Here is a 25,851-nt window from a genome sequence, read left to right on the forward strand (position 1 = left end):
CTTGAGTTGAACAGTCTTTAGTCATGTCCCCAAATTAACAATAAACTGAATTTGTATTTGCTTTCTAGCTTTTTTATCTTCAAGAGGCACTGTAGCTACAGTAGTGAGCTTTTCTTTGCCCTTAAGAGAATGAGGATTCTTCAAGTAAAAAAATAAAAATAAGTTCAGACTCACATTTAAACATCCAGAAACTGAAGTTTTGGTAACTTTGGAAAAACTGGAGATTTGGTAATTAATCTGAAACTGGTCACATTAGCTACCAAAAATGACAAGTTCATCAATACAAGAGTCAGGATGAGCACCAATAAAAGGAAAGGGAATGGAAGAAGAAAGCAAAGGCAATCATGTCACAGAAGGAAAAGAGATAAATATGCAAAGAATGGGATTTGTAATTAAATGGAGAGGAAAACATTGATGTAGGACAAGTGAGCAAAGCTGAGGAAAGACAGTGAAAATTTGTAAGATAAAAAGAAACAGGAAAAAAAAGTGAAAATTATAAAGACAAATATAGGCAAAGGATATGTAGGAATAAGACACATCAGGATGCAGGGAAGAAGGTCAAAAAGAGCAAGAACATGAGGAAGTAGAAGGAAGCAGACTGGATTAGGAGAGGTAGAGACCCCCTGTGAGCAGGAAGCACAGAGACCCAAGTGCTTAAGAAAAATACTTAGGCTTTGAGGATCAACAAATCCTTCTTTAAACTGTAATTAGAAGGCAACAAGAAATGGGATGACATTTCAGAGCTTGTGGCTTTTTGGCTATGACTCATGATTTCTGTATCAGACTACAGCTGATGACTTAGTAATTATAGGCCTCATTTTTCTGCTTAGGAAAGAGAAAACTGTAAAATTTTTAAGAGAGTACAAGGAAAAATCTTAGAGAGGTTTCTAGACCAGTGGCAATCAGGACTTTCATCCCCTGTGTCAATCTTTTTTTCATGCTTTCTATTTTCTCCATTTAACACTTCATGGAAGTTACTCCTCATTTTGAACAGTCATAGGCACTTTTTGTCTATTGCACAAAGTAAAGGTAATGACTAAGAGGTCTTCTGTATTAATAACCTGCTAGATTTTTAAATAAAAATATTTTAAATTGCAAATTAACAAATCCACGCTACCTTAGTGCTACTTCCTAAGATATAATTACATGTTCATTGTCTTGTCTCATTTCTATTCTGCACAAGGCTGTGATCAACATAGGATATTTCTTTGTGTTTCACTGCTTGCTCTCTTCAGCAAACCTGTAAGTTCTCCTTGGGATCACACCAATTTTTGTTACTCTAACATAAATACTGTAGCAGTTCTGCATCTCCAAGTACTGCTGGATTCCATTCATAGCTGCCAATCTCTTCTGTAGATGCTTAAATAAATACAGATACTGCACTTATTCTCCTCAGACCTGTACAGGTATCAACTCTTCCCAAAAAAGGGCCTGAATTCCCAGAGTTCACGGGTCTTGATTTTTATTTTTTAAAACTTCTGTTACTCTAATCATATTTTAATTTTTCCCAGAGCTACCCAACTGCCTGCTCATTCAATACATGTGTGTGCTCCTGGCAGAATTGTGACTCCATTCAAGCCATCAGTACTTTCTCCCATCATTTTTGATGGATCCAGAGCTTCAAGCGGGTTACAGCTTTTCTAAACTGATAACTCAGCATTATTGGATCTGTTAAGAACTGTCACCAGCTGCTAATAAACTCTCTCAAGTAAATGAAAAAGGAGCTCTCTTAATTCTTTACCTCAGCTATGTCTTTGCACTATACAAAGCGACTCATCTCCTTTTGTTCCTCTTAAAATGCACACTAATAAAATACAGTGATGCAATCATAGTTGCATGTGTCATGCAAGCTGTTTTAAGGTTTTATCAGGAATAAAACAACATTGTCTCCTTATTGGATCTGATGCTGTAATGTGATAAACTAATTCAGAAACAAAGAGCAAACACTCCTCAGTTTCTTTTTAATAGATATTATGAAAAAGCTTCTCCACTTTCATGTTCATTGCCAACGTGGATGCAGGATGTTACATACCTTTAATCCTCTTGTTAGCTGCAACATTCCTACTGCACACTTGGCAAACACAGTCAGGCTTGGGTAAGACTCATCCACAGCTCTGCTGCTGTGCAGGTCATTTGCACTGCCTGTGACTCTGACCCTGTCCTGCTCTGAATCACCCTGTTCAAGGCTCTTCCTCTTTCTCTCTCTCTCTCTCTCTCTCTCTCTTCCCCTCTGTCACATACACTGCTACTGTCTTCCTTTTCAAAGCTCTGCTTGTGCTCCCCCAGTCCCATCCATCACCTCTCACTGGGCACTGTGGGGTAAACTATCACCTCCGCCAGCCCTGGAGCTGGACCCCATTATCCATTACCTACTCCACACCTCCCCCCAAAAAAAGCATCTTTGTTCTTTCTTCAGCAATGCCCCACAGGGACATAGATATTAACTCTCCACAACATCATGGCAGATGTCTCATTTTTCACTCTTCTCTTCAACTGCTGTTAACAATGACAACTAAAATTCCATTTTCCTTCCTAAAGCAACATTTTTACTGCATTAGACAAGAAAATCTCTGTAAAGTCTTATCTTTTACTTTAAGTCATTATTAATACCAGGGGCCCACAATTTCTCAAAGTTCTTCTTTTTAAGTTCAAATTTCAATGTTTTCCTTAGGAATAAATGCAGTTTTCAGACAACACCAAATCAGAGTTCATTTGTTCACTGCATACTTAACATCTTCAGTATTTCTCCACACAAATATAGGTAAACAAGGTCACTTATCCCTGTTGGCGATTTCCTTCCACTTCTTTTGTGCAGGCATTTGAAATATGCACTTTTTTTTAAAACCAAATACATTATTTTGTTATGCTGAGATCTTTTCTTTGCTTATTTTGTCCTCCCCTACCAGAACTGCCCACAATAGGATGCCCAGCATCTGCTGATATTCACAAAGAGCCCATGTAACCCCCAGTGCATGGGATGCATCCATATGAGCCATGACTGGAAGCCTTCCAGTTTGTGCTTACGTACTGGGAACCACACTGATGACAGAAAGCCTGGCATAAATAAGGCCTAAGCTTTCTCTCTTCCACAGATCAGTAGAGCAAGAAGACATAAAAGCATCAGCTCACTGAGCCTCCTCTCGGCTGTCTAGTAGTATTTTCTTCCTACTTGACATCCAATATTAACATACCTATATAGGCATCTATCTTAAAACTCTCACACAAGAAAGTCAGGCTCAATACATCAAGCCTTACTATTCTTAAATGCAGATGTTTCTGAATATCCTTGAATTAGATTTGAATTCCAAACATAATTAAGTCTTCATCCTAAAGGTACTATTTATTTTAGCACTATTCATAGCAACACCTCTTTCAAAACTTCAACATCAAGAAAGGCTACTCCCACTTTTAAAAGTCTTTTAAAAAGGTCAACAAAATTAGAAGAAAAATGGTAGTACACTCATTTTCCGCTAAAAATCATGCATATTTTTTTCAGTTATCCACCAGGGACTGACAGATAAGAATGTCTTCATGCACTCAAGTTGAATTGCATTTATTCATCCTGTTTCTCTATTCTTGCTTTCCAAAACCTGGGCACACAAGGATGTAAGAGGGACATGGAAGTCATTAAAACTGCCAAGACGACAAAAACTATTCTTCTCCAGCATGTCTCACCCTGAGCCCTCCAAGTCCCATGAAAGCCACCATGCAGTCAACTTCTCTGTGATCTTTCTGATTCAAAGCCAGAATACTCCATGCATTATGCCCTCCTGCTGAATACCTGGCAGATTTCCAAGAGAAAAATCTACATAGTACTCGCTTCTGGTAAGACCAGCAGTAATTTCCCTGTGTGTTTTCTCTCTTAGGGCTGAAGGACGAGGCAAAAGAAGGGCCAGTGACACTACCCACAGCTCAGGGTCTTGGGAGGGAGATGAAGGCCAAGAAGAGCCACAATTATGTCAGCCCTGAACAGCCAACAGCTGGAAGTGAGCCCAACTCAGTGTTCAAAGTATCCTTCTTTGCCACTTTCCCAGATCCCCATGGCCTGTTCCTCTTCAGGAGCTCAGTGCAATGCCCAAAGTCAGTGGCCACCTTTGCTAAGCCAGGGATCTGGCACTTACAAAACACGCAGGGAAAACCCTCATTTTACCAAACTCACTCACCCACAAAATTCTTCTGTTTCCCACCTCTAAGAAGGAGGTGGCAGAGCCTCTGTGCTGAAAAGCAAGAGCTCCTTATCCAGCTTGCAGCAATGACACAGCCCCAATGAAACAGCCTCTGGCACCCTACAGTATCCAGGTGCCCCCAGATCCTGGGCATAATGTCAGCTGCCAGCTCTTGTGTGGGTTTTATGCTCCTCTATCTATCATTTCATTACTGCTTCAGGTTTATAAAAACATGTGTAAATGAGGTTCTGCAAGAAGAGGGTTTGGAGGAGTCAAACCACATGTTTACCCCAAACGTTTTAGCTCATTCAGAAGTTATTTTTTATTGCATCTGGCACTTTACTGGACGCCACCATTAGCTCTTTTCATATAAATCGCAAGTTACAAAGACTGCTAAAGCACCCATTAGTTAAAATAAATTCTACTCTGTATCTCCAATTCCACCATGGGTATTTTGAAGCAACCCACACTTTTGTGGCATTTAGATGTCACTCGGACAACCACAGTGAGCTTTATGTTTATTTTGCATATTCATGCAAAATCTTTCTTTCTTTCTTACTTTGGTTCTGGAAAAGTAAAAAGGTTCATATTGCTCTGTAAAAACATGGCTTGATGTGCATCTCTAGAGCAAACTGTGTGACACGACTGCGTTTGCCACTGACAGGCGTGACTGATCACATCGTTCATCTGCCACAGTCCTGGACAAAGCCCGAATGTTCACTACCCAAAGACACCATTCTTCAGGGATTCCTTTATTTGCCCACACAGGATTCTGTTGTTTACTAAAATGGAAACTAACAGCCAATATTTGTTCCTGTGAATTATCCAAACCTATGCACCAACGTACACCTATACATTTTTTATGTATTGCTGGAACAAAACAGCTTTACAACTGAGAGCATTAACCCGCAGAACCCCTATTGCTCTGACAAACCTCCTGACACAGGCATTTAAATCTAAATTGTCTGAAATACAAAGGCAGGAATCCTTCCTGATCCTCCTCTTGTCAGGGATTCAGGTGATATCAATGGTGACATGAAACGGAACAACTGGGCAGCATTTTCATCTTTTTACTTCTTTTTAACCAAAACCTTGTATTTTTTTAAGATAATGAAATATTAATAGATCACACAGATAAAACTGGAAAGATCTGAAAATCCGTCTGGTTTTATTTAAGGATGTGATTCAACTCCAAGGGCATTTTTCTGCCCCACTATCAGCGAAACTCATCTCTTTCCTATCTCAAGGACATTTTTCTTCAATTTCTATGTGTTGTTACTTGGAATTTCAAGTATCGCGCATGAACTGGTAAACTGTTTCACAAGAAACTGCTTTGGAAAAATACCATCAGTTTCTGCATAATCAGTACTTCTTTCTAAGAGAACTTTAATTTGTATCTTGAAAGTAAAATTACTATGACCATACAGCTTCAGGGCCTGTTATGTTGTGCTGCTCCCCAGGTCACAGAGCCAGAGCACTGCTTCTTCCTAAGCTTTCACCACTGCAAAGAAAACACAGGAGCCTACAAACAAACATCTATTTCAGAGGCTCAAGCTGCAACTGGCTGAGGAAGCACATTAATCATCATCCAAAGAGAATGCAGTGAGCAATAAGGAAAATAATAGGAAGAGATCAAAAGATACCAACGACAAGCAAGCCTTCTGTCAGCTCCTCAATACTCAGTATAGTGAACTCCCAACATGCGATGTATCATATATATAACAATTTCCAGTGAACACCTGCTCCAGGTTTCACAAATCAAAGAACACACAAAATCCCTTGTGAAAGCTTGGAGGCTGAACAGCCTCTGTTTCCAAAGTCTGTTCAAAGTCAGGAAGATGAGGAAAGCCAGGGGCAGGGAGAGTATCCCAGGAGGAATCCTGCCTCTTTTCAAATCCAGGCACCTACCAGCCTGCAGCTGATGGAAAAGCGAGTTCACCAAGGATGCTTTAGGAATGGACAGCTGGCAGCAAAATCCCTGCCTCCCCTTTTCTATTACAGGCACTGGAGGGGGTACCCTCCCTGGGAGAGCTCCCGCCTCCTGCTTTCCTGGGAGGTCTTCACAGAATGCTTATCTTTGTTTAGGTATATATACACAAGCTCTTAAGATTCTCAAGATATAAGCACACACATGTGGTGTTATACAAAATAATACATACACTAATAAGGTGAAAAAAAAAATAAAAATAGAGAGGGCTGGAATATTTTTTTAAAAATCACACCCATCCAAAAATTTAGATGTGGTGTCAACATACACAGGTTAGGACATGTTGACTAAAACATTTTCACAATAAAGCTTCAGCATAAAATAAACATGCTGGATATCAGTGAGGGGCCTGAACTTTATATCCAGGTATATTCAACACTCTCCTACAGCCAGTAATGATATTGTGCAAGAGGAAATAGGGTAAGTCCACCAACAGCAAGAAAAAAGCCACAAAAGAAAGAAATACATAGTAAACTAATGTATTTCCTGCAATAGGAAAGAGAAAAGAAAAAGTCTTGATGTCATCTCAAAAGACTGTAAGCAAAAGCAGCACACGACATGCAACACAAAACTCTTCAATGTGCTTGTGACATGCAGATGCCTTGGTCAGGAGAGCATTTTCCTGGAATTTCTGGGTGCTGGCCTGGCATTTAATTAACATTACAAAGACTTGGTTTTTAAAACAATTTTAAAAGCACACCAGATCACATTTAAATGGAAATCATTATTAGACTCATTACAATTGCAGAACTAAATTATGTCCTTTCTTCCACTAAATATATTTTGATATTTGCATGTACCACTAGCTCCAAACTGGATTACTGCAAGTCTCTGCCAAAAGACTTTTCAGACAGGCACTGTATCAAAAGGCTTCATTAAATTGTAACACCAGGCATAATATTCGTGCTCTAAATGCTGAGGGCTCCATTAATCCCATTTTGTGAATTTACCACTGCCTTCTGATTCACACAACTTTAAAATGCTGAAACCTCTGTCTTCTCGGAAAATTCTGTGACGTTGAATGTGGACTAGGCTGATACTGGGGAATACCATCATGTATTGGCCACATCCTTCTGCTGCCCATCTTTGATTTCTTTTCAGAAATCGAGCTTTACTTGCAACAAAAAAATACTGCTTTCCACATTTAAAATCAGAAGCGTTGAAAGGCTGAGAAATAGACATGCGCCCTCATTTTCCTTTCCAATGCAAAATACGCTTTCCTGGGCATTTTAACGAAACAGATGGTAGGTGCTAAGCCCCTGTACACGGCTTTCTCACTTACTTAGTGTCAGCACACATCTACATGGATATATTTCTAATGGGTGCCTTTTGATGCCCAACTGCTCCGGGAGCCCCTGCGGGATGCGCGGCCCGGCCGGAGGAGCCCAAGGAGCGGGGAGCCCGCAGGAGCGGCGCTCCCTCCCGGTGTGCGGATGACACGGGATTCATTACGCACCGGGAGAGACGACGCAATTATAAAACACTGGACCCGCATTCGCCTGTCCGTGCCCGCACGCAGGCGATCGCATGCCAGGAGAGGGGTTCTACCTTTCCACTCACGACACCGAGATGCCGCAGGGACACACAGACACACACACACACGGACAGACACACAAACACACACAGACAGACAGACAGACACACACACACACGCACGCAGACCCCCCACAGCCCCCGGCAGGACCGAGGGCCCGAGCGCTCGCCCACCGCGACCCTCGGGCGGGAAGGACCGTCACGTCCCGGACAAAGGCTGATGGGGACGGGCGCCCGAGCCCCGGCTGCTGCCGCCGGTGGTCCCCCGGCCTTACCTGCGGCGGGCGGGGGCGGCCGATCGGGCTCGTCCTGCTCCAGGGTGACGGCGCCGTCCCGCCAGACGCGGAGCTGCGCGGCCGCCGCCCCGAGCCTGGCGGCGGGGGTCTCTCCGCGGCGGGCGCGGGCGCGCAGCGAGGCGCAGCACTGGTAACACACGGCCCACGCCTGCTCCTCGTTGATGGGCTGGTTGTAGAGCCGGAGGATCTCCTCCAGCGACAGCGCCTCCGGCTGCCCGCCGGACCCGCCGCCGCCGTCCTCCTCCTCCTCGGCGGCCGGGCGGGAGGCGCCGGGCTGGGGCTCCATGCCCTGCGTCCGCCGCGGTGCTCCTGGCTCAGTGAGCGGCTCCGCCGCCGCGGCAGCGGCTGCTGATGCTGCTGCTTGCGCTGATGCTGCTGCCGCCGCTTGTGCTGCTGCTGCTGCCGCCCGGTCCCGCCGTGCTCATCCTCTCCGCCCCGCTAGTGCCACCAGGCCGCCGGACGGACAGCCTGGCCCGCGCGGCAGGCAGCAGGAGCCAGGAAACAGGCAGGAGTCAGGAGGAAGGCAGGCACAGGATCGGCGCCCGGTCCGCCCGCTGCCGCCGCCGCCGCAGGGGGAGCGACAGCTCATAGCAACGCAATGGCGTCCTCGTCCTCGCCCGCCCCCGCCGCGCGGCGCCGCCCGCCGCCGCAGCGCCCCCTGCCGGCACGGCCGCCATGGCAGGCGCGGGCAGCCTTCACTCGGGGCTGCCACGGCAACCGAGTCCGCAGCGCTGCCGAGCCCTCCGCTTCCAGCTCCGCCGGAGACACCGACAGACGTGCGCCACTCCTCCACAGCCCCCGGGCCGCTGTTTCTGCGACGGGTGTTGGGAATCACCACCTCCAGAAACAAACAACGCCCGGTGGGACGCGGGATTACACTCCCTGCACCCCCAAGTGTTGAGCACTTGACGCCAACCCGCGCCATCACGGATACAGCGAAACATATCAGCAGGGTCCCGCTTTCATAGCGGGAAGGCACTTTGAATTACAGGGTCTGCACTCCCAAAGCAAACACTTCCTCCGGGAAAGCTCCATCCTCAGCAGCAGCAAGGCTGGAAGGTCCAGGGTACACAGAGAGGCTAGCAGAGTTAAAGCAGCTCAGTCTGGAAAGGGAACAACAAGGGAATCGTCTTCCAAGCAGCTGGGAACTGACGTCCCTGCCTCTGAACACACCTGGGCATCAGAAGGGCAAGGCCCTTCATGTCAGCTTCGCCTCAGGCAAACGAGCACTTTCTCGCAGAAAAACATCAGACTAAACAAGCTGCAGCTCACACCGAACACTCTCTGTTTCTCTCTCTAGTGTTCTACCTCTCGGATGTGAAAGGAAACTCAAAATAACCCGTTCGCGCCTGTTCCTCTGGGAGCCGGGAGGGTGTCAGGGACAGCGCCGGGGGTGCCCCCTGCCGTAAAGGAGCGGTACTGCACCTGGGCAGGGCCCCGCCGCCCGCTGCAAGCAGCCGGCGCCTCTCCTCCCATTCCACTTCCAGCTCCTCTCCTCCCATTCCACTTCCAGCTCCTCTCCTCCCATTACACTTCCAGCGCCTCTCCTCCCATTCCACTTCCAGCGCCTCTCTTCCCATTGCAGCGCCTCTCTTCCTAGTCCACTTCCAGCGCCTCTCCTCCCATTGCAGCTCCTCTCTTCCCACCGCAGCTCCTCTCTTCCTATTCCACTTCCAGCTCCTCTCTTCCACTTCCAGCTCCTCTCCTCCCATCCCACCTCCAGCTCTCTTTCCATTGCAGATCGTCTCTTCCCATTAGAGCGCCTCTCTTCCCATTCCAGCTCCTCTCCCCATTCCACTTCCAGCCCCTCTCTCCCCTTTCACTTCCAACTGTACTCAACGCCGCTGCTTTTTTCCTCTTTCCTCTTGTGTAACATACAGTGATGCATACAAAATACAAGTGGTACTTAAACAATGCTGTTAAATTTGGTAATATTCACCATGCAATAGGATCCAGCCTTTCAGGCTACGTTTAGATACAAGGAAATTGGGGGAGAAATTGTACTTGTGAAGCTTTTATCAGCATCCTGTGTGCTGTAGAACAGGCAAATGAATGCATTTTTATCTTTCAGGTATTAAAAAAAAAAAAAACACTAAACCAGACTTGTAAAATAAGCAGCAGGACCAGTAAGTGCATAATGTACTATTAGAGTCCTAAATTTAAAAAAGCTCAGTGCTGCCATAGGAAGTATTTAACACCTCTTGAAGAAAAAAGACACAAATGGTGTCACACCGCCACAGTGCTGATTAAATGTACATGCAAAATGCTAACATTCACTCCTGCTGTGTGTTGCAAGATTCTCTAAGGTAATTTTTTTGGTCCAGCACCAGCAGAAAAGAGCTGCCTCTTTCTTACAAGGACAAGCAAAGGAGGTGGTCATGGGCTATCACTGACACAGAATGGCTTCTACAGAAGGAACCAAGCAGTTTTAGATTTTCCAGCCACAAGAAGAGGTGCCTGGAGTCCACATGGGAAAAGCTTGAGAAGTTTGGTATGGAGAAGTTCAGTAAGCCCAACAGCTTGTCATTTTGCTAAGCATAAAGACCAAAAGATACTCAGCAAAATGATCATCCACAGGTTTAAGACAGACAAAATCACAGATGGCTAATTAAGTATAGATCTGAGCATCAGAATTAGACAAAAATCGTGAATGGGTGTGAAGCAAAACAATCTGGCTACAACTTCTACCTCAGAAACTTCTTAAGGTAACAAGAGGCAAAAGACACCAAGTTTAACTACTGTATCTAACCTATCATAGCTATTCACATTTTCAGGTATTCAAGTCTTAACGTGTATTTTCAAAATAAATCCATATATTATTAAATTCACAGATTAACAAGTTTACCTTTATCTGAGTGAACTGCTCTCAGAAGCTGAATGTAGAAGTTACTGTTAGATCCACGAGGCAGAAATAAAATTTTGTAGTCTGAAGGACACATGCCTAAACACCAGTATTTCTGGATCTCAGTCACTCACAAAGTACACACACTAAGAAAAGAGTCTCTTACTCTGCAGAGGTAAAGCAGCCCTAAACAAACTCTTAAACCAATTCAGAACTACAAAAAACAAGCCAATGTTTTTTGGACACATTTTAGTAACTTGACTCACACTTCTATAAATATAAAAAGTAACTTTTATTACAAAGAATAAATTCTCTTTATAAATACAATCATTACTGTTTACACAATCCCCTTCAATACACACACTGTGGTGTTCAAAATCAGTGGCATTTATATAAAATACTATATTTGTTTTTAATGTAATCATTTTACACCCACATACATTATTTTGCAGCACTAAAAAGGTATGAACAATTTGGGATTTTTTTCAAAGGACAGAGCGGTATTTACAAGCAAACATGATCCAAACAGCACACGCAGATTCAGGATATGCAAACACTCGCACACGAACTGCAAGTCGCACTTGGTCCCCCCTACAACAGATTATTTCTTCACAAAAAGGAGACCTATATGACAAAAAGAAACACAGGAGTAACAGTCAATCCTAAGATATTGTTAAAGCTTTTAATTACATAGTGCAATTTTTTTAAAGTGTGACTAGCATTTAGGTAAAAATTAATATCATGAGTTTGTCATTACAAATAATATCATTCTATAGTGCAAGGGCTGTTGCCTTGGAGGGAAATGACACCACCACTGATCATTTTAACAGGTACAGAGAAATGAAATTAACTCCTCATTCTTCAATTTAATACACAAGAAGTCTATCACCACTGAACCACCAATGTAACCTAAAAGCTCTGTACCTCATGATCCATTACACACACCACACCGTTCTTCCTCCAGCTCTAACCTAAGGAAATTCACTTTCTTAAAAATTCATTATTAAAAAAATAAACTATCTTGTTTTAACATATACCTATATCTTTACACTTAGACTTACCTAAGACATGTGGCAAATACTCTCCTGGCATTCCTGTGCACAAAATGGATGGGAAACCCTTTGAAGGTGTGACCATCGGGTACCGCTCTCCTCACGGCATCCTGAAACTCCTCATTCCCTGCAGAAACACCTGTTGTGCGCTCCAGCTCATAGGCTGCTAATGCTTGTGACAACAGATAGGACAGCTGGTCATCCCAAACAGTTGAAAAGCCAAGATCCTGGGAGGCAAGTCACAGAACCATGAGAGCTGTGCACAAGGTACATCAGGATATGCCTTAACTCGCCTACAGTATAGATTCAAATAAATCCAAGAATCTTATATTGGCAGTGAACGAAGCAGTGAGATTTGTTTATTGACTCACACACCAACTGGGAGAAGCAAACATCACCATCAGAAGCAAGTGACACCACAAATGTCAAACATTTATCAAGGAATGAAGTTAAACTATTAGACTAAAACATAAGGCCAGCAGAGTGGAAACCAGATGTTTCAGCTACAGTATCTCTGCATGAAATGTAAGATATGCACAAATACACAGCAAAAATGTGGAACAGATCAACTAAAATTCACCTTTTTTTTTTTTTTCAAATGTCTCATGGAAAATCCTTTCTGAAAAAATGATGCACAACAGCTCCCCGAAACACAAAGGTACCTCCTTTCTACCATCTATCTTCCCACCACGTACAAGCACCTCCCTTCCAGCATCCCAAACTCAAAGTAGAAAAATCTTATATGTATGTATTCAACACTGCAGCAGACTCATACTCTGAGAACTACTTTGCCACCCTAAAGGCTGAGCATTGTGTGGGGAGATAAAACAGAAACAATCAAAAAACCTCATTAAAAACAGACATAAGCTAACAGGGACTTAAAATATCATTGCCAGCACAGGAAGTATAATTTCTGGTACATTATGCCTTGTAAAAATCTTGGTAAAGGACAAAACTAACTTCTAAAAATATCTCAGATTTTTTAAAGCAGTCAGAGTAAGATCATGAAAGCTGAAAGCCTGCCTTTATCTAGGAACCAGAAACATTTGTGCTGGATTGGCAAAGCCCACTAACCAGATTTCATCTTCCTGGTGATTTTAGAGATTCCTCAAGGGTGGTCTGCAGGTGCCAGTAAGCTGAAGATCACAGACCCAGAATGAGGGGCAAAGGCAGAGTGGGGAGAAAAGCCCACACGAGGCTGTGGATCACCACTGCAAATAATACTCTAAAACAGCTCATTACAGTCTTCCCAAGCATTTTTTTCAGTTGTTTCACTTTTCTTATATCACATTTCTGCAAAAGCTGATGGAAAACACATTGCAAAGATACGAGTATGTGAACTAACAAATGGCTAACCAAAACAAGCATACCATTAACACAAGAACCTCTATTACCATGACAGATCACTGCCAATCTTTCTCACCTTTCTGTGTTCAGAGACCAGTATCCTCAGCTGCACTTCCATCTCGTTGCTTGTTACAGCAGCATCTACTGTAGAAGCACACAGAGGAGGAAAAGGGGGAACTGAAGACGTTGCTCCAGGAGCACATACAGATTTTATTGCTTCTCCACTCATGGGTTTCCATTTGGATTCATCATGCAGGTCAAACACACACACCTCCACAGCATCAGAGGGCTGGCAATTTCCAAAGAACTTCTCGTGGTTGAAGATACAACCAATTGTGCGGTACGGATACAGTGGCTTGGGCTGCTCAGCCAGGGGAGGGTCATCAGGGTTGATAGGTCTGTGGATGTACCTACTCAAAAAGATCCAATTTCTCATTAATACAACTTCTTTCAAGGCAAGGTAAAAATATTTAGATGGGACAGATACAGACATTTTTCCTTTAAAAATACAAGCCAAGTTTGTCATTAACTTCCCCCCCCAAAATGGCATTAATTTGTTTACAGAAATGTAATTGTATACACTTTGGAGGCATAATATACAACCAAATAATACATCACTTTTAGTCTTTAAATCTAGAAAAATAAGCTGCTTAATCAAGCAGTTAAATTTTGCAATTATAAGAACATGCTCATACAGTTTCCCTGCTATTCATCATTTAGAGAAATACACCTGCAAATGCTAATCACAGGGTACACAAACAGTGGCAAAAGAGAATTCTGAAACAACATGTTCCAGAAGCTTTACTACACCTAACAACTACATGTGCCCTTCTCTAATGACTCAAGCCAAGAGAAAATCTCAGAGAACTCAGAGAGATTTCTTCAGAGGAAAAAAAAGTAATGCAACACTGATTTCACTGATGAAATCAAGCAAAAAAATATGGGTTCCTAAACAATCATGTCAGATTTAATCTCCTTTACAAATGATGGCAGCAGTAACATAGATAGCAATCAGCTGCCATAAGACACAAAACAGTTACCATACACTATTAAAGACACTAATATATTACAAACTGATGAAATACTTCCCCTCACACTGAATCAGTTATTTTCCAAGCAAAAGCACTAGATGGAAAAAAAGTTTAAACATCACCTGGATTATATGAAAGGATATAGAGGTAAAAAAGAAAACCACAAGAGCAGAAATATCCTACACAAACCTCAAAATACGCTGTTCTGTTTTCTTATATTCTTTTTACTCACCTATGTCCTGTTAAGCTCTCCCAAAAAGTAATTGTTCCATCAGATCCACAAGTCATTACCCAAGTATGGGGGACTCCTTTTGCTTTTGTGCCAACACACACAAAGGCTTCCAATCCAAACCCAAGAAGAAGACTGCACAGAAGATTAGCATGGTCTTCACAGTCACCCTAGAAAGTAAGTATTAATAAATATTATTATAAATAATAAAACCTTAAAGAAAGAAAATAGTGGTATTTCTCAAACCACCATTTAACAAGTTATGTTACTCTCCTATTTATCTAAATCATGTATGAAAAGTCAAGATTTTACCATTTAAACTAGACAAGCTTTAGTTTTCTGTAACAGAATAAATGAGTTTAAAATGCATGTTCTGATGATAGAATGTTGATACTGTTTGTTCAAGTATAGTGTATGATTAACACTGGGAAACATTTCTTATGATTATAGAGATACCTTTAAGAAACCCAAAACCAGAATCTATTGACCATGACAACAAAAACAATGTTCTAATTAAATGTAAAAATATATATAAGGCAAACACCAGAGGCAAGACTAGAAATTACACAGTATTTTCACACAGTTAGGATTGTTTTTCACTTCATAAAATGTAATTCTACTGGTATTTCACCTTCTTGAATGTGCTGTCAATCTTCAGAAACTAGATAAAGATAAAACAAGGTTCCCCACAGAACTAACTGTAAAACAGCTGGGAATCATGTGCAGCTGTTTTTTTCCTTCAGTCAGGAAAACATTTATCTCATGAACACATTACTACCACTGATAATTCACAGAAAACAATTTCCAAATGCAATGTCTAATATCTTTTGTCTCTTCAGCTCTTTACAATTGTTATCTGCAAAGTAACAACAAAAATTGCTCAAACAATGAAGGCTTCATAACACAAAGTACAGCATTCAGAAGCAGAACAGTAAGGCTTTTTAGTCAAATAACTATTCAGAATGTTGAAAATGTAAAATTCAGAGTTCTTGGATGTATCAAAACAAAACAATCTTGTCCTACTACAGTATAAAAGGGAAATATACAGAAAGGTAGGTTTAAATAAGTTTGTAGTGAACCTCTGTTATTTTAATAATACTATACCACTTTCCACGAGAAAAATAATGGTGTCTGGTACCTCAGGGGCTAAATTCAGTTATTTTCCATACAGCTTTCCATTTCTGCCTTGAAGGAACACCGTTCTCTGTGCCTCCAAACACAGCGGTCCTCCAAGTCCCTACTGCCATCTCTATCTGAAAGCCAGTGGGCAGCCAGAGCTGCCTTTATGGGCACCTATGCATCATCTGATACTCAGAGCAACAGCCAATGCCTGTTCTACGTGGTTTTGGAGGCAGGTCTAAAACCTGGGACACAGCTCCAGCTGCCCTGAACACATCTTTTAAATGCAAACACATCAGTGACATAATTTTTGAAGGCAGAAGTATCTCCATGGCAATGAAAAGCACTGACCACTCCAAAGAGGTATCAGTAGTGATCACTGGTACTTCTGCTCATAAAACAGAAGAGCTATAAAACCAGAACCAGTTACAATTTGATTTGCTTTTTGATTATGATATGAATGTCAGACCTCCAGGAAACAGGCCGAAACTTCTAGTGAAGATTCCTGTCTTGCAAAAATGGAACATAAAAACCGTCAGCATATTTCAGCCCATCTATTGGAAAAAAAAAACAAACCCAAAACAAAACCAAACCAAAACAAAGACCAACAAAAAAAACTCCCATCAAATCAGAAAAAGAGACAAGAGACTAAAGAGATTTTTTCTACTCTTCCTGGATTAGTCCAGAATTTTAACTGGTGTCCTGTACAGTAGCAGGGATTCATTGGATGACAATAAGTGTTCTTAGAAATGCGACAGAAGAGAAGCAATTTCAGTGTCAAAGATATGCATTGACCACAAGCACAGTAGTAAAGGAAGTCTGCTCCAAACCCTTCTTGTCTACTATTTACCACCTGTTTGTCTTTAAAAACACCTCAAGCGCGACTGCAACAGAACCATCCAAATCTGACTGGCAGCCTGTTTTAAATTCCCGCCTTGGGTCAGAGCAGGTCACCAGCCCCGCAGCAGCACACGGGGCACTGTCACGCACCTTGTTCCTGCCCAGGAAGGCGAGCAGCGTGCACCACTGCTCCTGCTTGCCGCCGCCGCCGCCGATGACGGGCGCTCTCTCGTGGCCCAGGACGCTGACGAAGCGCGCTGCCTGCCGCGGCGTGTCCAGCAGCCGCCCGGCCCGCAGGGGCCGCACGAACGAGCACACCGGCCGGTTCACCCCGTTCTCGTCCTGAACACGGCAAACGGGCTTGGTTATTCGCCAGCCGCACAAGTGCAGCAAAACGTTAATCTGAGATTTTTTCCCTCTGGGATGTATCCTCCCCGGAATAAGTATCACTCAGGAACAGTAAGACACGAAAATACCCCCAGAATTAGGACACAAGACCATTAAGACCACTCATTTAGAGACATCACAGATTTCAGTCTGGCTCTGTCGCTCACTCTCATTTACGAACACACCGGCCGGTTCACCCCGTTCTCATCCTGAACATGGCAAACGGGGTTGGTTATTCGCCAGCCGCACAAGTGTAACAAAATGTTAATCTGAGCTTAGACTTATTTCCTCTGGGATGTATCCTCCCTGGAATAAGTATCACTCAGAAACAGTAAGATACGAAAATACCCCCAGAATTAGGACACAAGACCATTAAGACCATTCATTCAGAGACATCACAGATTTCAGTGGGGCTCTGTCACTCACAGGGCACTCTGGACTAAATGTCTGAACACCAGGAAGAGCACAGGCTGTTAATTTTCTCAAATGATGAGGAACTTTTTATGCTCTACCTACTACCCACATTTCCACATTATGATCAAGTATAAAAACAAGCCAGAACAAATCTCACACACCAAATTCCACATCGACCCCAAAAAAACCTTCCCCCCAAAAACATTAAACATTCAGCAACTGATTCTAGAGTTTAAAAGGTGCCTATTTGCTTCCAAATTTGAATACTTCTTTTTGTAACAGCAGGCAATAAAAATTACTCAAAACGAACTAACTAGATCTACTAAACAACTAGATCTGTTAGCTAGATCTAAACTAAGCAATAATCTAAGAATTTCTAAGTTCTTGTAAAAATTAAAAAATAAGATGACTTTAAAAAATCTGTTTTATTACATGCTGCAGGCAAATACTATGGTTATCATCGATTAAAACTATTTCAAGAAGCACAGAGGTCTTCTGTTCCTCACTGGGCTAAATTGGTACTTTTATGCTCATATATATTTTAAAAGGGATCAAAGCCTTTTGAATCCCTGCAGCTTCAGGAGATTATGGTCTCATATTTTTACTGTAGCCACATATTGTCCCCGTTAAGTTTTGTCATGCTTTTCCAGCAAGCTGGTGGAAAAAAAAGCAGCATTTATTTGAATCCTGTTGAAAACTATTTCACAGCTCAAAAGCAATTAAAAAAAAACCCCACAGGCAGGATTTATTTTTAAATTTTGTCTTTTATATATAGTGCCTGTTTCTGCATTACTCATCTGAAACTTGATGGTAACTACATTATCAAACTAATCTAATTAACTCGTTTCTGTTCCCATAAAGTTTTACTAAGATTAGCTATGGCCAATGGGAAACTCAAGATAAGCTCTATGTAGGTACTAAACTAGCAGGGGCCTAGTTCCTATCCTATTTAATTATAGACTTGTTTTTCTTTATACCCTGCCCTGAAACCCTTAAGCCTCTGTATTGGGTCTATTTGGAAGGGCGTTTGTTTTCTTCACTGCAGCCCTCACAATGCTGTGTTTTAGATCCGTGACCCAAACACTGCTGTGTTTTAGATCTGTGACCCAAACAGTGCTGTAAACACATGAGGGTTTTAGCTGCTGCTGCTGAGCAGGGCTTGCACAGGATCACAGCCACCTCTGCTTCTCATTCTGCCACCACACAGGTGTAGGTTCAGTTGGACAAAAAGCTGGAAGGGGACACAGCCACGACAGCTGACCTGATCTGACCAAAGAGATATTCTATGCCATACAGTGGCATGCTAGGCAATAAAAACAGTGAGGGTGGGGAAAAGACTTTTTCTAAACTTGCCCCTGCTTGGAAACTATGGGGGCATTTGTATGCTCTGGGAGAGAGGAGCGACTCTCCCTCCCTCCCTTCCTTCCTTGCTTTCTATTACTAAACCACCTTTCTTCCAACCCATGAAGTTTTCCTTGCTTTTGCAGTTTTTATTCTTGCCCCCATCCCACTGATGAGGAGTGAGAGAGTGCCAGGATGGAGGCTCAGCTGCCTGGAAGTTCTCATCACTCCTGTGCACTCAGGGCACAGCCAGAAGGGACGCTGCTGCCTCACCCAAGAGGAGGCACAGATCGCTTTCAGGACACTGCTTTGACAAAAGAAGTTACTATGGTAGGAAAATTGCTACAATGCAGGGTAAATTCACAGCATGAAAAATGCAAGGATCAGAACATTCCTTTTAGTGAGGAACAGTTACTGAGGAGTAACTGATACAGTAACTTATCAGACTCAAGTAATTATGACTGTAGTTGTTGTGTGACATAAACCAGAGAGACTGCATTGTAGATGACACAGAGTTCAAATGTTTTGAGGATCTGTTCTAATACCTGTAGGAAGTCAATTTTTTGTAACTGTTTTATCTGGTACAAAACTTCTCTGAAAAAGTTTGTACAGATCACCTAAGTCTCTGACATTTGTGAGCATTCAAGGACAAGAGTAAGTAGGCTTTTTCACTTGGTACATCAGAGGTAGTCAGAGCAATCCTCCTGTCTGTATCCTTCTCTTTAGCTTTAATAGACAAACAGAACTTCAGTCCTTACAAATTTCATTTTTTTGCAAGATACACCACATTTAGCCCTGATCCAAACATAAGCATATCATAAATCTATACAGATTCCATGAAATTGCATGAAGTTCAAAATAAAATCAAAAGATAATTTAAAGAAAGGATTGGTCTATTTGTAGAATGTACAAACCTGTGCAAAGATCTTTACCAGCCTTGCATTGTGGGTAGGCCTGATCTGCAGGTACTCTCTCCACCACTGCTTAGCATACACAAGAAATAAACGTTCTTTTTCTGCTGTCTTCTGACGTTCCAAAGTGAACTGTAGGTAGGAAAAACAAAACCAATCCTACACATAGTAATTCCAAACAGGAGAAAAAAGCCCATGAATGATGCTTCAAGTCTCAGCTTTCATATTTTCCATATTCTGTACTGCATTAGTGTGTAACACTGAACTTCATATAACGTGTTGGAAAGGTCTCTTCACAGGGTAGTTAGACAAAACAATCCTTTGCCAGCCCAATAGCCAAGGTCACTGTTGCAGTTTCAGGCCCAAAAAGTACAAAAACCAGCAAACTGAGGAGAGCAATCTGAGAGGATGGGGCTTCATAACCTGAAGCTGTAACTGGACAATTAACCCAAACATGTAAATGGACCAAAACTTATAAAAGTGTGAAAAGTTGTGACCCAGTGTCCATCTTGGGTGTAGCCATGGCCAGGCTCTTGCACTGCCCAAGCTGTAACCTTTGAAGGCCTTTTAATAAATACCTACTTTATTCTTTAACACTGTCTAGCCTTTGTTCTAGGTAGCCTCTCAAGGCATCATACCCAGTAGGTATATTAACACCACATCCTGGCATATGTAAAATAAAGCTTCACATTTTAAGTGTATCATGCAAATCCATAGTATTTTTAAAATGGAAATCCAATTAGGAAAAACTTCAAGCTGTATTTCTTGTTTGCAGGTTCATATATTAGGCTTGACTGAAGTACTGTTCATTTTAAATAAGGCATTTCTGCACAGAAGAATTGCTTGGATTTTAATGTGCAGAAAAATACCTGCATGCACCTTCAGGCCACCATTTACTGGCTTTCCAAGCAGAACAGCTAACTTCAAATTACTGTTTCACATGGGAAAGAGCAAGAAAGCATATATACTACTTGAAGAAAATTAGATATATTGCAACCTTCTTTTTTCTTCAGAGGTTTTGATACAAGTAATTAGAAAAACCTATGACAGTAATATTTTGAGTAATCTTCAGTATAGATAAAATAGTTTAAAAAAGGTAATTATATTTAAATTCAATAGGAAAAAAAGAAGGATTAAACATTCAAAAACCCCACAGTCCTCAACAACTGAGCTTCCCCCCACCAACAAAACAGTAAGTTAGCCCTCCCCAAAATTACTTACTTGAGTACTAGTTATTTCTGAAGAAAGTGTCTTATTAAGTGGTGGATACATTTCCAGTCTGATGTTTAAAACACCAACAGAAACCTTTGATTCTGTACCTTTGAAACAAAATTAATTTTCATCAGTTCTCTCACATTCATTTTGCTTAGATTATTTCAGCCAGGCAGGGGAAAACCATTAAAATATGTATGTTAGCCTTATATAATCACAAAAAGTAACTAAACTTCTTTCAACATAGGCAAAACGGGAATCTTTATTTAAATTTTAAACTCAAATGAGGCTGTAGAAAAGCATAATATATGAAAAAAAGCACTGGTGTCTACATCCAAAACACTTATCCAAGGCCCTATTTGTAGCCAGTACTGGGACATGTGAGATGAATTATAGAATGGTATTCTAGAAATGTCTAGAATAGGCATCTAAAATCAAGTCAGAGAATCACACACTGTAAATGTGCCTATTTCTACTGATTACACAAGTAGCTCAAATTTACATAGGTGGAAATAAGTGAAGTTCATCTTCCCCCAGGACACAGGTCATTACGAAGGACTCTGGCTGTCATACAAAGAGATTAATCAACTTAGAAAAAACTCCCCAAAACAACAAACAAATGAACAGCAACCCCCCCTAATGCTCAAAATTTGAGATTACATAAACAACAAGTATTACAGAACAGATTACAGATGAGTCCATAAGCAATACAAGCAATGGAAACCTCACATAATAGTTTATCTGTTTTTTCTGAGATGGCAGCATCCTTTGATGTTCTTGATGCATTTTGTACAATTATAAGATTTTGAAGAGGAGAAAAAGCACTGGATTTATTGGGCTGATACTTTATTACTTGGAAAAAAGCTATTGAGAATTAAATTTAATTTGCTCCATAACCAAGCCGAGAATTATACCCAATTTATTTGTTATGCATTTCGAATTCATTATAGAAAATTAGAATCAGAATGGCCTGGGTTGGATGGGATCTCAGAGATCACCTATTTCCAATCCCCCTGCCACGGGCAGGGACACCTTCCACAAAATCATGTTGCTCAGAGTTCCATCCAACCTCGCCTTGAACACTTCTCAGGATGTGGTATCCACAGCTTCCCTGGGCAACCTGTTCCAGTGCCTCACCACCCTCACAGGAAACAATTCCTTCCTAAGATCTAATCTAAATTTACTCTCATTCCATTTGAATCCATGCCCCCTTGTCCTGTCATTACCTGCTCCTGTAAAAAGTCTCCTAGGAAGTCATGAGAGATCTAGTCTTTATTCACTAAATCATATCCTAAAAACTTGGGTAGGAACTCCTGGGAAGACGACTGGGGACAAGCGACACACAAAAACAGACACGTGTACGAACTGCTGAGCACCCAAACCAAGCCGTTCAGAAAACACACTTCCAGCCACTGGGATAAATGGCAGCAGAGCAGAAATCCCTTCTGCAGCAATTGTTGGTTTGCTATGAAAGGCATACAAACTCGATTTTACTCCCCAGTGCACTGATCAGATATATTCCTGGAGATGAACTACTGGATTTTTTGTTCGGTTGGTTTGATTCTGATAACCAGATTTTGAAGATAATCAATAGTGGGAATTCCAAGACATGAGGACCATTTTTACATGGGATCTGGAATACTCATTTTAGCAGCTTGGTAACAGAAAAATCTGACCATTAAGTCTTCTAGGCATTTTCTAAAGATACTCTACATTGTAAAAAAAAATGAACTAGATCAAAAATACTGCTTTAAGTTTGCAAGCAAGCTCAGTTGCCAATATTTTAAGTCATCATAATATGCTCATTTTTCATCCTTACCTACACCCAGGAGTTCCACAGCAACATTTGTTATGCCACTCTCTGCAGCCAAGACAGACCTCCACTCCAAGAAATAGGATGCTACCAGTGTGGTCTCACCAAATGTGTCTGTTTTGATCAGAACCATATGGACTGGGTCACATATAGATAACATAGTGGTTGCATCCACCATCTTGCTTCCGTCACCTGCCATTATTAAACCAAAAGAAGACAGCAAGAATATTATCATCCCAAGTTCCCCTCAGGATTTTAAAACAGTATGCAACAAAATGCAATGTCTGTAGTAAGTATAAAGAAAGATCCTGAGTCCAGAAGTGTAAGCAACGGTCCCATCTCTAAAACCATACTCATTTTAGGACAGAGCTACAGAGAGATGACAGAGAAGATAAAATTATTTTTGTAGTTAATACTGCAAAGCAACTAGGTCAAGATACTCAAAAAATTAAAATGGAATTTACATTTAAGAGCATAAAGCTGGTCAATTTCAAATATTTTAGAGTGAAAAAGAAGGAAAAGAGAAGAGCAGAGAAAGATCTAGGAGTGGCATAACCCAATACAGTTATCAATTTCCTCAGGAAAACATGACAAAAGACAGGAAAGAAATCCACTAAATAATATCAAACATATTTCACAATAACTCTTAGATCAGAAAAAATCCCAACAGCGTCAGCTTTAAACCCACAATATTCCTTACCTAGGCTATCCTTGTGTATTTCAAGTAGAAAACCATCCTGAAAATCTGGCTCACAAGCACAGGGTACAGGCTTGGAACGGAAGCGCTGGTTTCGAAAATGTAAACACAGAGTGAAGGTAGAACAGATCTGGCCAGGCAGAGGCTCTGGTTCCTGAAGATGCTCCAGAAAGGCTTTTCCACCCAAAACCTGAAGGTAAAGATACCTCCGTGTTGGGTCAATGTTAGCTGTAAAGCGTAGCAATAAAAATGAAGAGACTACAAACAGATCTTAGAAAGCATAATTTGCTAAATATCAGCTAACAGGAGACTAGCAAAAAAACAAACTTCTTTGAAACATGCTTAGGAGAAAGTGACTTTAAATTATATGGAAGTTATCTTAGTGTAAAGTAAATGAAATAATAATAAATCATATTTAATGCAACACTGATTGCTGCTGCTTATATGAGTTTATTCTCTGTGGATAAGCAGAGGAAACATCCACCTTTATGCCAGTTCATACTGGATTACTAATTCAGAGTGCAAAACTCATAGACTTCAAATTTGTTTCAAAACTATGATCCAAACATTTAAATAAACAAGAAACATACTTTTTTTCAAAACTGGTGGCTCTCTGTCAACAAAATGTGTTGATGGTTTTGGAGCTGAAGTCCTCTCCATTTCATTCACATCCTGGAATTACAATTAAGACTTTTTAAGGACTCAAAGGATGCAACAGTGCTTTCACCACAGTCTTCTAAAAATTAAAGGATCCTGCATTTCATCTGAATGCCATTCCTTAGGTACGTCCCCTTCTAAGACTGAACAAGTATATTCAGTGCAGTATTACCACCAAAGCGATTTCAGCATATGCATTAATCTTCTCTGCCCCTATAAAGTCTCACATCACTAAGGTCCTTACAAACCTCCAGAAGCAGCACAGTTTCACTTTGTCAAAACCACCTCAGTAAGAGGAATAAGCAGAAATACTTCCCCTCTTAAAAAGCTACTTACAGCTACAAATTTAAGTTCCTTCATAACATCATCAATGATTCCCCGCTGTCTCAGGGCTCTTATCAGATCTTCTGTGGACAGCTGCTGATGCTCAGGTGCCAGCTCTTCTCGTATAGTCTCAGCAAGAACTTCTCGTATCCTCCCATGGACATCCATCTGAAGAAAATTCATTTTGTGTTACAAACACCAGCCCTCTGTATGGCAGCAGGTACAACTTACCAATTAAGTCTATAAGGCTAAGGGGGTTTTCCTAAGAACACAGAAATAACTACACCAAAATATTGATCCTTGCAGAATTAACCAAATGAGCCACTATTTTACAAAAGCAGCTCTCCCAGTAAAAAAAATTACAAGCATAAAAACCTAGGTGTTTTCACTGCTCTTTGACAGCAACTCATCTTGAACTTCCCTTCTTACAAAAAGGTCTGCAAATCCATCAATTACAAAATGGTCACTGTTCCAATTTCTTGTCTCCCTCAAAATTCAAGCTTAATATAATACTTCCTTATTTTTTAAGGGGAAAAATGCTTTTTATACAGGTAAGGCACAAAAATAGTAGATCTCCCTTGCAAGCTTTCCCTATGCTCAAAGGGAAGTCTGAGAATGTCTGCCCATCATCTGAGCCGTGAAAGCAGATGGATTTATAGAGCTGACTCTCACACTGGAAGGATGCTAAGGACACAGCCACCGGAACCTGAAATAGAATCACAGAATGGCCTTGTTGGAAAACACCTTAAGATCATCTCATTCCAAAGCTCCGGCCATGGGCAGGAACACCTTCTATTGGATCCGGTCACTCAGAACCCCACCCAGCCTGGCCTTGAACACTTCCAGGAACGAGGCATCCACAACTTCTCTGGGCAACCAGTTCCTGTCCCACAGCACCGATCAGAGTGAAAAATTCTTCCTGATATCTGATCTAAACCTGCTGTCTCCCAGTCTGAATCCATCTCCCCTTGTCCTGTCACTGCATGCTCTGGTAAAAAGTCTGTCTCTTTCTTTCTTTCTTGCAGGCTCTCTCCAGGTATTGGAAAGCTGCTATGAAGTCTCCACTGAGCCTTCTCTTCTCCAGGCTGCACCATCCCAGTTCTCTCAGCCTTTCCCCGAAGCTGCCTCCCTCTAATCATCTTGCTGGCCTCCTCCGGACTCGCTCCAAGCACCCCGTTCTCCTGTGTGACAGGCGGGAATATTCACCACTGCCCTAACAAGAGATACAGGAGTTACAGCCTCCTTACTTATTTCCCGGCCAGCTTCAAGACCCTCGCTCAAAAAGCAGCACGAAAGCGACCAAGTGGCGCCCGGAAACCACCTGCAGCGACCCGAGTTGGGAAAACAAAGCGGGGCGCCGGAGCGGGCGCGCTCCGCCACCGCCTCAGCGGGCGCTGCCGCCACCCGCGGCCGGGTGACACCGGCACGGGGGCCAGCACAGCCCCCTGAGAGCCAGGGGAAAGTCTCTCCGGCGCCGGTCCCACCTTGAGCAGCTGCTGGTGGATGATCTGCTTCAGCTCCGAGGCTTTCTCCGGCGGCAGCGACATGGCGGAGCCGCCAGCGAACGAGCCCCAACGGCCTCGCGGCGAGCGCGGGCAGCGCCGCCACCACCCCCTGGCGGCAGCACGGGGGTGCGGCGTCCGCGCCCTGCTT

The 25,851-nt window shown here is 42.2% G+C and overlaps 2 protein-coding genes across 4 annotated transcripts in view; both read right to left on the reverse strand.

The window, feature by feature from the left end:
* The window catches only part of SPIRE1 (spire type actin nucleation factor 1), a 134,015-nt gene extending 125,437 nt beyond the window's left edge, over positions 1-8,578 (reverse strand). For 2 of the 3 annotated variants that reach the window (XM_054284550.1, XM_054284549.1), the window contains exon 1: positions 7,962-8,577. In XM_054284550.1, the coding sequence (XP_054140525.1) occupies positions 7,962-8,268 (307 nt within the window). In that variant the 5' untranslated portion in view covers positions 8,269-8,577. Of the gene's footprint in view, positions 1-7,961 lie in introns of all 3 variants that reach the window. The other variant, XM_054284551.1, reaches the window with a different exon arrangement.
* Positions 8,579-11,163: 2,585 nt separating this feature from the next.
* On the reverse strand, positions 11,164-25,838 carry CEP76 (centrosomal protein 76). The gene is made up of 12 exons (XM_054285020.1): positions 25,683-25,838; positions 24,211-24,366; positions 23,808-23,889; positions 23,221-23,445; positions 22,527-22,712; positions 20,717-20,814; positions 19,499-19,627; positions 16,593-16,784; positions 14,487-14,653; positions 13,300-13,633; positions 11,886-12,103; positions 11,164-11,448 (listed from the first exon to the last, which is right to left on the reverse strand). Exons 1-12 carry the CDS (start codon positions 25,743-25,745, stop codon positions 11,310-11,312), a joined length of 1,989 nt encoding a protein of 662 aa, XP_054140995.1. The 5' UTR covers positions 25,746-25,838; the 3' UTR covers positions 11,164-11,309.
* Positions 25,839-25,851: the final 13 nt, after the last annotated feature.

The sequence above is a fragment of the Melozone crissalis genome, unplaced genomic scaffold, assembly GCF_028551555.1.
Source record: "Melozone crissalis strain CALT ecotype California unplaced genomic scaffold, PUWL_Pcris_2 ptg000042l_1, whole genome shotgun sequence".
NCBI classification, from domain to species: domain Eukaryota; kingdom Metazoa; phylum Chordata; class Aves; order Passeriformes; family Passerellidae; genus Melozone; species Melozone crissalis.